At 39.6% G+C, this 14067-nt stretch overlaps 1 protein-coding gene across 3 annotated transcripts in view; it reads right to left on the bottom strand.

The window, feature by feature from the left end:
* gabbr1a (gamma-aminobutyric acid (GABA) B receptor, 1a) overlaps positions 1–14067 on the bottom strand; it is a 212514-nt gene that overhangs the window by 65249 nt on the left and 133198 nt on the right. For all 3 annotated transcript variants that reach the window (XR_005992204.1, XM_041793190.1, XM_041793189.1), the window contains exons 14-15: positions 6599–6662; positions 5619–5696 (exon numbers count right to left, since the gene is read on the bottom strand). Coding sequence is in view for 2 of the 3 variants with exons in the window: in XM_041793190.1 (XP_041649124.1) it covers positions 5619–5696; positions 6599–6662 (142 nt within the window). In the remaining variant the exon portion in view is untranslated. The remainder of the gene's footprint in view (positions 1–5618; positions 5697–6598; positions 6663–14067) is intronic.

The following is a 14067-nucleotide window of genomic DNA, read 5'->3' as shown; positions in this document are numbered from 1 at the left end:
TGTGCACACAGTCCTGCAGCCTAGTGCCTCTCTTTGGTCACTAGAAGGCCAATAACCTGCTAAGAAGAAACAACTTCCATTTTTAAGGACACGGCATTCAACAATTTAAGAGCACAGCTGCAAACTATTCTGCAGTTAAAGGCCGGGTCCATGATTTTACCTCAGGCTTCTTTTGGGAACTTTCTTCAGAGCAAATTTCAGATGAACCATATGGAAGATCAAGGTAAATGAGGTCCAGTGTGTTTATCTGGGCTAACACGGACCCCTTCACGTTGCAACAAGCCAAACTAAAGAGCTGGCAGCCGGCCCGCTGAAGGACACGTTGCATACATGCATACAGGTCACCAGTCCCTCGCCAATGCAGCTGACCTGGAATCACTTCCTCCTCTCGGTTCAACAACGCCCCAGCAACAAATCATTTCTTTAAAAGTCTAAAAAAAGGCGTCTCTCTGAGGGCCACCGAGGCGTGCAGGATTGATTAGTGGCACACTCTGTCCAGGCACAAGTATGTCACCTCTCCAGAGAGGGCAGGGCCAGTAAACAGCCGCTGAATTGGTCTTGGCGTCTGAGGCAAATCAGCAGTAATAGGTTTTCACAGCAAACTAGAATACAGGCAGCAGGAGTCAGAGATGCTTTTGGTCCATGTGACGTGAGCTGGAGCTTCTTCAAATCCCAGAATGATGTAAAAACAAAATCTTATCAGGGTTCTCTGGGTTGGAGGATTTCAGATGTGAGGTGTAAAAGGAGAGACAAAAGCAGAGATAGCTGGAAGAGACAGTTACAAAAACATAATAATGCATGCTGGCAGCTGATTTTTTCCACTTTTCTACATGGTCAGCAGTTAGAGCTGCAGCAGCGACTGTGACACAAAATTCATAGGGGCAATAAAGGTAGTGTAAAAGCTTTTAGCACTTTCACTCACTTTGCTTTGAAATTAGCACTCCTGAAGCACCGTGGTGGCTGAGTCCAAGGAGCATTTGCAATAAACTGAACACCACTGGTAGGGCTGAAGGGTTTATCATTCTAGCACAGAAACTCCACAAATGTCTAAAAGTTGCTTCCAAGATCAGTTAATTATGTGACCTGAAGTATGCAATGCTGCCAGTTTTTATATTTCCCATGACTAATCTATTAAAATATTCCTGATATCACTTAAGCAAATTTAGTGCATCTTCTAAAAACCCAGTGAACGCCCACACACAGAGCTCAGTCCGTGTGTCTGCTGTCTGTCAAATGTAAATATGCACATGACTCTGCAGCCACCATACAACTCACGTAATACAACTCACGAGGCAGATGCTTATTTACATGAGGCAGATTCTAAATGAGATTTCAAATGAGCGTATTCCCACTATCACCAGCACCTTCGCCTTCTTTACCATGCACCATGGCTACATAAATGGTCTGTCAACAGAGTCTGTGTGGTGCGGATTGCTTGCAGATTGCTGTTTCTGTCTCGGACACACACAGACAGACATAGATTATGTACAGGCAGTGCAGATGTAAATGCTGTTAACTGTAGCATGGATAAACATATGCATAAAAGAATAACTTAAAACACTACAAAACAGAGTGGATAGACACATCTTAGGCAATGTGCCCTTTAAAACTGAACACCTCTCACAGGTAAGACATTAAGACTTTTTAAGGATCCTTTTTAAGGACTTTTTAAGCAACCCTGATATTAACAAAATAGTCCTTGCACTTCTTTGAATTGGTTTAGTTTAATCCATTGTACACAGCAGTTCCTGTCTGCAGTGACACAGAGGGCCACATTGCAGCCTCTCTGTCTCTCTTGTTCTCCATTATGTACTATTCAGGCTGTCTCCTCAATAATTCTGCATAGCTCTGAAAATAAAGACATGCACAGTTTGACAAAGCATGACACGACCACAGAACAGCCTACCATTGGTTGTCACAGCCCATGTGACAAAACAATATGGCAGATGGCATTAGATGCAAGTGGCAGAAGTGATAAAAAATATTGTATTGAAAATGTGACAAACAAAGATGTTAAACTTTAGGAGATACAGAATATGTGTGGATTTAATCTTTAAATGCCCTGGAAAGTCACCAAGGCTAGAAAAGCTTCCATAAAGGCATGGATAACTCCATTTCCAGAACAGCAAAACAGAGGGTGTTCAGAAGAACTAAAAAAATGTTTAAAATGTCCTCAACTCCCCTGAAACTGCTCTGACTCTTGTCTGGTTGACTACACCCTAATTTAAATGCGCAGTTCCTTTATTTTTGTAATATCACAAAATGACACTATAACAGCCACAAGCAGAAACAAACACTGACATAAACTCCATATCATATGGCCGCCTCTAGTGTGAGTCATACACAGCTCCATACATTGAGCTTTGGTTTAATAAGTAGTTACCATCACAGGGCTGATGACGCAGATTAAACACACACACTTAAACGGCATTTTAAGTGACTGCGGTCTATTTGTGAGAAAACTTGTTACTCTCTCTGTGCTGTCCCTCTACTTCTGTTTGTGTGTCAGAGCTGCTGTTAGAGGGCTGGACCCAGTGTGATAAATGCTAGAGGGGTGTTAGATTTGAAAGCAGAAAATGACTTTTTTTTTCAGTCCTCTGCAGCTCTAATCAGCAGCTTCGTTCTGACCTGCACCTTTTTTTCATGAGCCACTCTTTTCACTGTTTGTGTTTGCCTTAAAATCAAACTGCTGTCATCAGGGCAGAAGTGACCAAAAAAACCTTTTTACAAACATAATTTTAGAGTGAGGCTTACACTCTGAAAAACTCCAACATAACTTGCAAACAAAACATCTTAAACCAGTGCATCTTAAAAATTTTGAATATCATTCAAAAGTTCATTTTTTTACCATGACGTACTTCAGAAAGTTAAATTTCTATATATTCATGATTCATCTCATACAAAGAGAAACTTCAAGACTGTTGCTCAGTGGTCTAAAGTCCTGTCTTCAGATGAAAGTGAATTTCGATTTCATTCATAAAAAAGGTCTCAGAGTCTGGAGGAAGATGGGAGGGGCACAGAATCAAGGCGCCTGAAATCCATCTTTCAGTTCCCACAGTCAGTGATGATTGAAGGTGCCATGTCATCTGCTGCTGTTGATCCTAAGTGCTTTATCAAGTCTGGAGTCTTTATGGAGACACCAATTTCCTTTTCCAGCAGGACTTGGCACCTACAAACAGTGAGGCCAAAACTACCAGAAACTGTTTCACTGACAGTAGTATTACTAGGGATGGAGATCAGTTTTAATGATACTGATACCCTTATCAATCTGAGTCCTTATCTATACTTTCCTGTTTGGTGGAAAGACAAAATGATGACAAATATTTATAACACAAGTGGTCTAAACTGGGTAGAGCTTCAGTTAAACATATGATTCAGGTTGATATCTATTTTATATCCCTCAAATACAAACACGTTCCTCATTGTCACGACTGGATTTATTGAAGTCAAAAACTGAATTTCCTTTTTTTTATGTGGCATGTCAACATATGACATACAGGATACAGCCGCCTAGTTCACTGAGGTTAAAGGAACGCATCATATATGACCACTAATTAACTTCAATTCTACACTGGATTCATGTTTCTATCTAAAGGGACTTGCTTTAAACTTTGGGACTACTTTTAAGCATGTATCTGAGCGGATGAAGAAAGAAATTGTCCGGCAGCAGCTGAAGCTAAAGATATGAGTGCATGCTACTGACAGGCGGAGGCTTTTTGTTCTCCATACCAACAGTTGGAGGTACCACATTTGTGTCAATGCTGATGTGCTTTTATTTATGTTGCAAGAACTGATGTATGTTTTACTCCAGTAATATCATAAAATGACATTACATCCTATAAGACCTGATAGCAGTAACGATAAGCCAAAACATTATAGATTCTCTAGTACATAAATATACAGAGCAGTCCAAACAGTGTTCGCTTTTGGCACAGCATTGTGGATTGGAGCTTTTCTGACGGATTTGCTAGATTTACAGAGTCTTGCAAATCTATTAGCTTTGCAAGGTTACGAGAATTTCTAGGACAGTGCTCCCCAAGTGTGTGCCGGAGACTACTGGTGGGCCCCAGAGGTACTGTAGATGGGCTGCTTAAGGTAATTTACAATACATAAAAATCATAGAAATCAAATTAAGAATTTTGTTTGAAATTATCATAAAATACTTGATTACCTGTTATCAATTTAAGTGTCAAGGTAACAAAAAACAGCCTGAAGTTTTAACTCTTGTCACCTTTTTACCATTTATTTAATCTGATGCATACAACTAGTGTCATGATTTAGCTGGTGCTGGATTAACCAGTGACACTCTTTAAAACTTAAACTATGCCACGCACTTCCTGGTTTTAAGAATTTATCAGTTTATTCAAATAAATTATACTACTTGGGAAGAATCTGCAGGGTCACAAAGTATATTTACAGAGATGAACATTAGGAAAAAAAAGTTTAAGTGACTTTGCAGATGCCTGATTTAAACAAAATAAATGGCAGTAGCTCATTAAATGTACTTTGTGACCCTACAACACTATCTGGCAAAGTATTTGCATTGAAAGTCCCTGTTTATGAAAAAATTATCATACAAAAAAGGTACATATTTGAGCCTCATGCTGGTTTATGAGGGCTTTTGGTTGGCCCAAGAAACTTTTCAGGTCTAGAATTGGACTGCAGTGTTCTGAAGTTTGGGAAAGGCTGCTCTAGGGACCGCAAAAGGAAGATGAGAGACACAAGACTCAACCATGCCACATCACAAATATGCAGTAATTTGTGTAAAAGGAGCATCAACAAATTACTAAGTGCATAAATAAACACAATTTTCCAGAGATAGTTTATTTTGAGATAGTGATTTTTTAAATGTGTGTGAGCTGTAATCATCATCATTTTAGACAAAAAAGAAGCGTTTCACTTTGTAATGATGAATCTAGAATAAATGGCAGTTTCACTTCTTGAATTAAATCACAGGAAAAAAATAGCTTTTCATGACATCCTAATTTTTTGAGATGCACCTTTATTTTCATAAAATACAGAAGAAAACTTGTCATGCTGCAGAGCTTGCCCTGAAATCAACACATTTATAAGTTCTATCACTAAAAGTTAACCTGTGTTAGTTGTTTGCTCTTCCCTGGTTACAATGCAACATAAACTGCTAAATGCTAATTCAGCATACTCTCAGTATTGCTTGTTTGCAAAATGTAAATAAATGTAGGCTAAAGAGAGCGCTATAGCCCACAATAAACTCACTGGGGTGAGGAGGCGTTGTAAGGGAGGTGCAGTTGTCTCCGTTTTGACATAGACGGGGTCCCTACTGACTTAAAAACACTTGTGGGCGGGTTAGCCAATCAAACGTAGCTGCTGCCTTATTTTGATTACTGTGCTTATGCTGCGCCAACATTTTTACACATGTAAGATGCTGAGTGTGAAGGCGGCTTATTACAAGCAGAGCGTCAGCAGCCAAATAACCAGCTTCACCCAAACAAGTGGTTAGAGAAAAATCCAGCATAATTATATATCATTTAAGGGTGAGAAGGGTTAAATAAAGACATGCTGAGGAGGTTTTTAAGTGACCTTACTGACTCATGACGGCCTCATAAATACACAGGGTGGAAATCATGATTCAGTCTTACCGATCCAAACATCGTTGTCGAACCAGGAGAGGTTCTTCTGTGAGCTGTCATAGTAGCCGATCTTCTTGTAGCTTCCACCTGTTCAATTGAAGTAGAAATAAACAGTGAGCAAGAGAAGTAAAAGCAGAAAAGAGAAAGTTTAATTAGCACTGACTGCAAATTTCATTTCCTCCCCTGGTGTTTTTGATCTTTAATAACGCAACAAAACTTGACAGAACTGATTAACATTCACATTCATACAACCATCATTAAGCTACTTTTCTATCGGTCTTGTGTTTTCATATTAGTCGCATGAGTGGGCACAGAAATATAAACACAATGAAGGGATAAAGGAATTGAAAAGGTGCACAAAGAAGGACAAACAAAGAAGTACCAAGGGGAGAAGAAGGAGAAAGCAAAGGGGGGAAAGGAGCTTATGAGGCAGCCTTGACCGGGAATACTGATGAGGTCCCACAGTGATTCAGGGATGCAAGTCAGGTCGCCTCATTGTGGATGTCAAATTACCTCGACACCACAACAGGAAATATGAGACAGAGCGCGAGGGGGGAAAGAGGGAAGGATTATAAATTCTCATCCTTTAGGACGCAGGAGAGAACAGAGGTAGAAAATAATCCTCAACCTTATCCAGTGCGAGGAAACTCATTAAGTCACCGGTGACAAATAGGATGCCATTTCCAGAAACGGCTTAAAACGAAGGCTTGTGCCCAATTAGAGCAAAGCTTTGAGTCAACACATTCCTGAATCAAGACCGTTCACATGTGCCATTACAGGAAGTTTCGACCAGGTAGTGGAATAAATAAATAATCAAAAATAAATAAAAACACCAAAAAAAACTGGAGGCGAGAAATGAGCCGAGAGCAACAATCAATACATGATGAACACGGTCAGAGGTGATTATTTTGATAAATGAGTGACATTTACAGTTCAGACCAGATTCTGCAACACAACATCAGAGGGGAGGACAGGCTGGGAGTATTTACCTTGCAGTTGCTCGATAAGAGTCATTGCCATCCTGGAGCCCTGAGCGTCAAACACCACTTGGCCCTGAAACAAAGACAAGAGGAAGATTTTTTTTAACTGCATCATTAAACTGTCCCTTAAAGGAAAAGTGGGACATTTTGATAAATACACTTATTGGCATTCTTGCAGAAGGCAATTCTTAAAGATAAATGCCACAACCATGTCTGTACGGTAAATAAGAAGCAGACAGTCAGCTAAGTGGGAGGAAATGAAGGGAAAGGCTAGCCTGCCAATGCCAAATCTACTGAATTCAAGAAAACTGAACAACAGAGCCATAATCATAAAGCAGCTGAATGATTCTATAATAAATGTATGAGCTTGTATAGTGCTTTTCTAGTCGTCTGCTAGGTGCAGACGGTTTGTAAAATTTAATCCCTGCTGGATATTCCACAGTAAACTGTGATATTATTAGAAAGTAACTTTGCTAAGCAGAGGGATACGCCCGTTTCCTTGTTTCTCACTGGTGAATCCATCTTGCAAAGCTCCTGTCTGAACCGTTTGGGCCCGGTTAGAGAGTGACAGGACCAATCAGCGACAAGGGGCAGTACTTCCAGGCGCTGTGGAGTCGTTATGTAAGCGAGCAGCAACAAGAGGCCGGTGCATTAATGGCAGAAGAGATTAGCGTGGATGCTGCTAAGCGTCAGTTTCATCAAAACTTGACGACATTTCTTCCTTAAAAGAATAAAAAAGAACAGCGGAAGTGTTAAAGAACAACAGCAGCTCAGCCAGGAAGCAGAAGACCACATAAATCAGAGAGCAGGGTCAATGACTGATGAGGTGCATGGTGCGTAAAAGTCACCAACACTCTGATTCCATCACTAAGGAATTCTGAACCACCATTGGCATTAATGTAAGCACAAAAACATGGTGACAGGAGCTTCATGGACGGCTTTCCATGGCCGAGCAGCTGCATGCAAGCCTCGCATCACCAAGTTCAATGCCAAGCATTGGATGGAGTGGTGTAAAGCACACCAACACTGGACTGTGGAGCATGAATCTGTGGAGTGATGAATCATGCTTCTCTATTTGGCAGTCAGATGGGTGAGTCGGGGTTAAGCGGATGCTGGGAGAACATTACCTGCCTGACTGCATTAGTCCAGCTGTGAAGTTTGGTGGAAGAGGGATAATGGTATGGGGCTGTTTCTCAGGGTTTGAGCTAGGCCCCTTATCTCCAGTGAAGGACAATCTTAATGCTCCAGCATACCAAGACATTTTGGACAATGCCATGCCTCCTACTTTGAGTCAACAGCTTGGGCTAGGTCGTTTTCTATTCCAGCATGAGTGTGCTCCAGTGTACAAAGCAAGGACCTCATAAATGCTCTACAGAATGACTGGCCACAAATTCCCTCAGAAACACTCCAAAATCTTGAAGAAAGCTTCCAAAGAAGAGTGGAGGCTGTTAAAGCTGCAAAGGGGGTAATCTCCATATCTTCAGAAAGATGCATGTTTACATCACCTAACTGCGGTGAAACTGAGATATTAATTCAAACTGTAAATTTTCTGCCACTTTTCAGTACAGTACCTGGGATACAATTTTAAATGACTAAAACCAGAAAAGTCTTAGACAAGCTTTACTTCAATAATGTTTACTGGTATGTCTAAAGCAGAGAGGAACCCTTCTTCTTACACTGCCATCAAGAGGACTGTCTAAAAAATATGGGCTCTCATGCATTTTTGTTGTATTTAGGTCAATGAACAACAACTTTCTTTCATTTAAAGAATAAAACTGGCTTAAACGTGGGTGATATCTGAGACAGTAAATTTCACTATAGTGAAGAGCAGTAGGGAGAAGGTCTTGCCTGCGAGGGGGTAGTTCAAAAATTGTGTGATGTCACATAAAAGCTCTGTGCTGACATTGAGGTAGGCTGGGTCTGTGGTGCCAGATTTCATCACCACAAAGCTTAAAGGGGCATTTCAGTTTTTTATTAAGTTGAGTCGTATGAGGTACATAGCAATAGTAGCGGCATTAGCCTCCAGTGATTTCAGTGAGTGGTCCTCCTTTAAGAAGGACTTCCTGGTACGTATGCACTATCAATTGTTTTGAAGAATTAGATTTTTTTTTTTTACCTAGAAAGCCTCTGTGTTTTTTTACTATTTTGCAATGCAAGAGCACGTAGAGCACCGGTAGCCAAAGCCTGCACTGTAAAATAGTGGCTAAAACACAGAAGCTTTCTGGGTAAAAAATAAAATTCTTCCAAAGCTTTCAATATTGCTTATGTTTTAGCCGGCATTGTTTTGTGGCCTATTTTTACCAAAAACTCATTAAATTCTACAGAGAACCTGTACCCATCTGTTACACTGTATAGCCTAGGTTCCTGACTGGTATAACCAGCGAGTCCTTCTTAAAGCTGTAGTAAGCAATTTATTTTTAGTATTGTACGCCCACAAAAACAACACAACCCCTCAGGGTTTTGTTATTTAAGCCATCTAACAGAATAACACGCTCCTCCTCGCGCTGCACTCTCACTTGAGGAAAACCAGCAAGGGACGATGCTCCAGCCAATGAGGAGGCTATTACTTGCAGCCAATCACGGCTCAGGTCAGAGGGAGCGTTCCCATTGGCCGCTGCAGTAGGTGCATTTCTGCCTCTCAGCTCAGTGAGAAGTTGATACAATGGCGGCGTTACCAGCGGTGTTCTGTCCCATGTAGAATTTGTTCATGCTGACACGAAGTGTTTTTTTGCCTGTAACACAGCTATTGATTTCAGTGGAAAAGCAGAGCAAAATCACTCCATGAGAGCTTTGTCACCGTCAGTATTCGATTCAGCAGAAATGCACATCTGCAAGGAGCAATGTGAGAAGAGGGGCGGAGCTACGGAGCTCAAACACAGAGAAGAACAGGGAGGGAGGGGGAGTAGAGTTGATTCTACACAGCTCTCATCAAATGTTACATACTCGAGCTTTAAAGGAGCAATGCTCACTGAAATTACTTGAGGCTAATGACACTACTACTGCTATGTGTCTCATACAATGAAACTTCAAAAATACTGAAATATCCTTTTAACGGTGACCACCTGTGTTTATTGGTGGCTCTGGCTTTTGAAGTAAATTTCCCCATTCAAGTAGAAGTATTTAAAAAATGACTTCACTTCAGTAGGAACAGTAGGACAGTCAAAATTCCAGGGTGAAAGTGGCTGTACAAACCAGAGAAGCTGCTGTGACACTCTGGGACTGTGAGTAGTGTAGCTGTTTTTTCCAAGATTGCAATAACCTTTATTTTTAAACAAAAAAGTTGATGGTGGATGAACTTGTGCCCTCTGTCATTTCACACTTAGGCAGCTTGTGTTAGGTCTACCTTGGATGGTTATGACATTATGATTAATAACCAAATCTGCAAAAGCAGCATAGACTGTGTAAGTGATTAACCCTACTGCCTACTGAAAAATCTGTTCTTTTTCTGTGGCAATCTTTGAAAAATAAATGTAAAAAAGGGGGGAGGATTAATTCAATATGAGGGACCTTGGCTTGACATAGATTGGGAACCCACAGAGCTTTAGCAGATAATGAGTTTTAAATGTGTATAAATGATATTGAATCAATATTTTCGATCAATACATCAATTTCTAATTACTGTTTCATTCAAAGCACTCTGAATCCATAGATTACAACTCTCTCTGCAGTCACAGGTAGCTTGATTGCATCAAAGCCATGCTAAAACTGGATGACAGTGTGTAATCATGTCATTTATGTCTGAATTTGTTCATTTAGGGAGGCAGCAGCTCAGACCTTTAGAATCCAGAGGGTCACCAGTTTTAGCCCCGCATGCACCAAAGTGTGGAATTAGGGTCTGATAGCTGGAGATGTGTGTGTATTCCTGGTCTATGTGTGTGTGCTATGTTCAAAAACAGAGTCAAAACACTGATTCTTCCCTGTGGCATTAATAAAGTCTGACTTCTCCTTCTTACTTAAGTTAAAACAACCTTCAGAGTAGCATTTAAAAAGTCAAATCCCTGCAAAAAGAATGCACTACATTTAAGGATGTATTTTTACTCAGCTCAAAAATTCATTTTATCAGCTGCCAAATCAGCAATCTGTGAAATGTTCCCTCTAAAATTAGTTTTGGTACGAGTCTCCAAGATCTGATATCAGCTGGGTTTTATTGACAGAAGTAATAGCTAAAATCTGGAATTGAAGCCACATCACAAACACATCACATCACGATTTTCAACCTGGCAAGAAGAAAGAAAAGATAAGCTGTTTCAGACAAATCAAACCCCCTAACTTAGCTCAGTTTATGTAAGAGACTACAGAGTACAGCTAGGATCAAAACTTTTAGCAGCTTTTGAAACAGACATAGGAGTAGTGTTAGGGCAACTCTTTTTTAGTAGTGCATTCATCAAATATCTGCTGAGCTTGTACATGAGAAGAGCCATGCTCTGTGAAGGTACATGAAAGATAACACACATCAGACTGGTCCAAAGCTAGGAGCTGAGTAGGGAAGGGTTCAGTCCAGATAAAGCTGGAGGTATACTTGCTGTCAAAATGTACGCATCACAGCAGTCACGTGTGCCCCGCATCGGTTTGACACATCCTCAAAAACAAACACATGGATGCAAGATGCAGTATGCACAAGACTGGTAGAGGCGGTGTGATAGTCAACTCAGCAGCAGAGAAAATACAGGCTAAAGTTTTAAAGTCCAAAATATCCAGATTTTTAGAATAGGTGTTTATTTATTTGCTTTTTTCTGTTCTGGTGAGCTCAGCTTTAATAATGAGCATTTTTTCACAATCTTACTGAATTTATGCTGATCAGAGATTTAAACTTCCCTGTTTACATGGACGCTAAAAGATACGATCCAATTAGGATGTGTGTGCTCATGCAGCGTAGATTTCATCTGAATAAAACTGCTCTGACAACATCATCCCACTAGTCAAATCTACCGAAAATTTGCTGTAGAAGAAGAAATTCTTCTTCGCCTTTCCTACTGAATAGTGGATTGTTCTACTATTTTGTGGCTGTATCTTATCTGATCAAAAATGTTGTGCTCTTCTGAGGTTTCAAGTAAAAAAGCTGTCCAGGCAACAGACCAGTTTTGTTTTGCTCATGCAATATCTGGTCCATCCATGGGGCAGACAAAAATAACCCCAGACAGTGAGAGATGACCAGATCAAGTAATTTCAGAGATCCTGATGTGAGCGACTATCAGCATAAACCACCCCTCCTTAGCGGAATGATATTTCTTTCCAAATGAGCCAAATTGGAGGATTTTATTCTGAAAAAAGTGTTTACATGAATATGATTGCTCTGAGTCCAAAAAGTGAAAAATCTCACTTAATCATGTTGCTGTTTTCAATTTACACAAAGTGACCAATTTATTTGGCACCTGTAAAATATCAAACTACTTTCTCAAATTCTACTTTTAAAAAGACCATAAAGTGGAGCACTACTTACTAATGCTTATTTCTGCTAGCCCCATATACAGAGGCTGCTGTTTTAAATACAGGCTGCCCCAGTTCAAATCCAGCCAGTGGCTCCTTTCCTGAATGCCATTCCCCAATTTCTGACTTACTCAACTGTCCTTCCTCTGTAAGAAAGGCATAAAGCCCAAAATTAACCCTATAATGACTATAAGGTTGAGCTTATTACACAACAACAATTTTATTTTAAAGTTGCACTGTCTCACTCATTTGGAGATATTTTTACCCCTTTTTTATATGAGGAAGGAAAACAGTTTCATGAGATATTTTAAGTTGCATGAACTTTCTTTGTTTTGCAGAGCGTATGTGTACTTGATTGCATTAGATTTAAGTATTGTAGCGACCTCATAAAATCTCATTATTTGTTGTTTTTCTTCCTAGAACAGATTGTACTTTTCTCCTCATATCAGCCATATGGACTTTTCTGCTCCTTCTCAGTCATTTTGTTCTGTTTGTTTCCTCCTAATAAAGTCTATTTTTTTCCTTTACTGTTTCTGTCATATGAGAAGGTAGAGCCAGCGTCCTAACCTAAACACACAGTGGTGTTTGATAGTAATTTCCTAGAATTACTGAGGCTTCACTTACACAAATGGAGGAGCATATGCTTCAGCAAGCAATTATACACAGCAATTAAGGGGTATATTAAAGAGTTGGCAGACTGTGATCAACTCTGACTGGTTACCGTGTTATTACCATTATTATCACCATTAAAAAGAATGATTATGATGCAGTAATTCATAATGGTTAACACTGAGTATTTATGCAATCTATCAAGGTGTAATTTCAATTGAAAAAGTCTTCTTCATTAGTAAATCTGTGATATAAAACTCTATTTTTCATTCCTTTTCAGCTTCAAAGTCTATGAGACAAAGAGCAGCAGGTAAGTGCTGATATATTTCATTATGTCCATTATATTTGAGGTGTTAAGGATCTGTTTATTATACTGCTGTTTTATGTTAATTTGTGCAGCCAACATAATTTTTAGTGTTATTGATCTTCCATTGTCTTTCATGCTGTTTTCAGTTTTCTTGTATATTGTTTTTAATTTTTAAAATTCTTTAAAGATGATTATTATTTGATTATTATTGATAATGTAATTCACTCAGTGCTGTTGTAATCTTGCTGTGTTGTACTTCTCTATAATGACAATAAATTTTATCGTATAGACATCCTAAAGCACAATTCAAAATTGATTTGGTTGATCTGTTGGTCTTTCTAGGCCAAGGAAAGCCTTTTTGTTGGTTTGTGAAGTGTGTTAGTTGTCCTTCAGTGGTACTTTTACAACAAGACTCTGATAATATGCTCCTAGAAACAGCATCGATGAACAGGTTGGGTCGTCTTTCTTCTGTCACATTGCTGCCGAGGTAATTGCTGAAGAGGAGAGGTTCTTTAGCCATTACCTATTGCCAACATTTCTCTTTTTCAGTCTGTTTTGGTAGTCTCTCTCCACCTCCACCTCTCTTGTTGCCAGAGCTTGACAAACTTCTCCTCTCATAGTTCCATCTTTGAGCACCAAATTCTTTAGGGATGTGCAACGATATTGGCACAATATCAGCATCTGCAGATATAAGCTTAAAAGTTGATTACCGTATAGGCAGATATGAAAATGTCTGCTGACATTTGCAACCAGTACACCACCTGTATATCAGCTATATGTATAGAATTGTTTGTGGAGTTTTGGGAAGAACAAATAAGTTTAGCAGCTGATGTCACACAGCAGCAGAGAACTCTATGTTAACCGCTGTCAGTACAGAAACATTTTGAGTCATAACGGTATGTTAATATGTGAATATATCTATTTTAGCCCAGTTCATACGACAAAATATGAAAGTTTAGAGCTGTACTGTGAGAATTTGCCAAAGCTAAAATAATGTAAAGGTTCAGCTGGTGTTAAAATCACGCTACATTAAGTCAGAAATCCTGGGTGCGACGATCTCATTTAAAATTGGCTGCAGCCCAAAGTTTTACAAACACGTTCAACAACCACAGAGCGATGTTTTCAGAAGATACCT

This window comes from Cheilinus undulatus, linkage group 8 (genome assembly GCF_018320785.1).
Source record: "Cheilinus undulatus linkage group 8, ASM1832078v1, whole genome shotgun sequence".
NCBI lineage: Eukaryota > Metazoa > Chordata > Actinopteri > Labriformes > Labridae > Cheilinus > Cheilinus undulatus.
The sequence above is the reverse complement of the archived record's forward strand: the minus strand, read 5'-3'. Positions and strand labels throughout refer to the sequence as shown.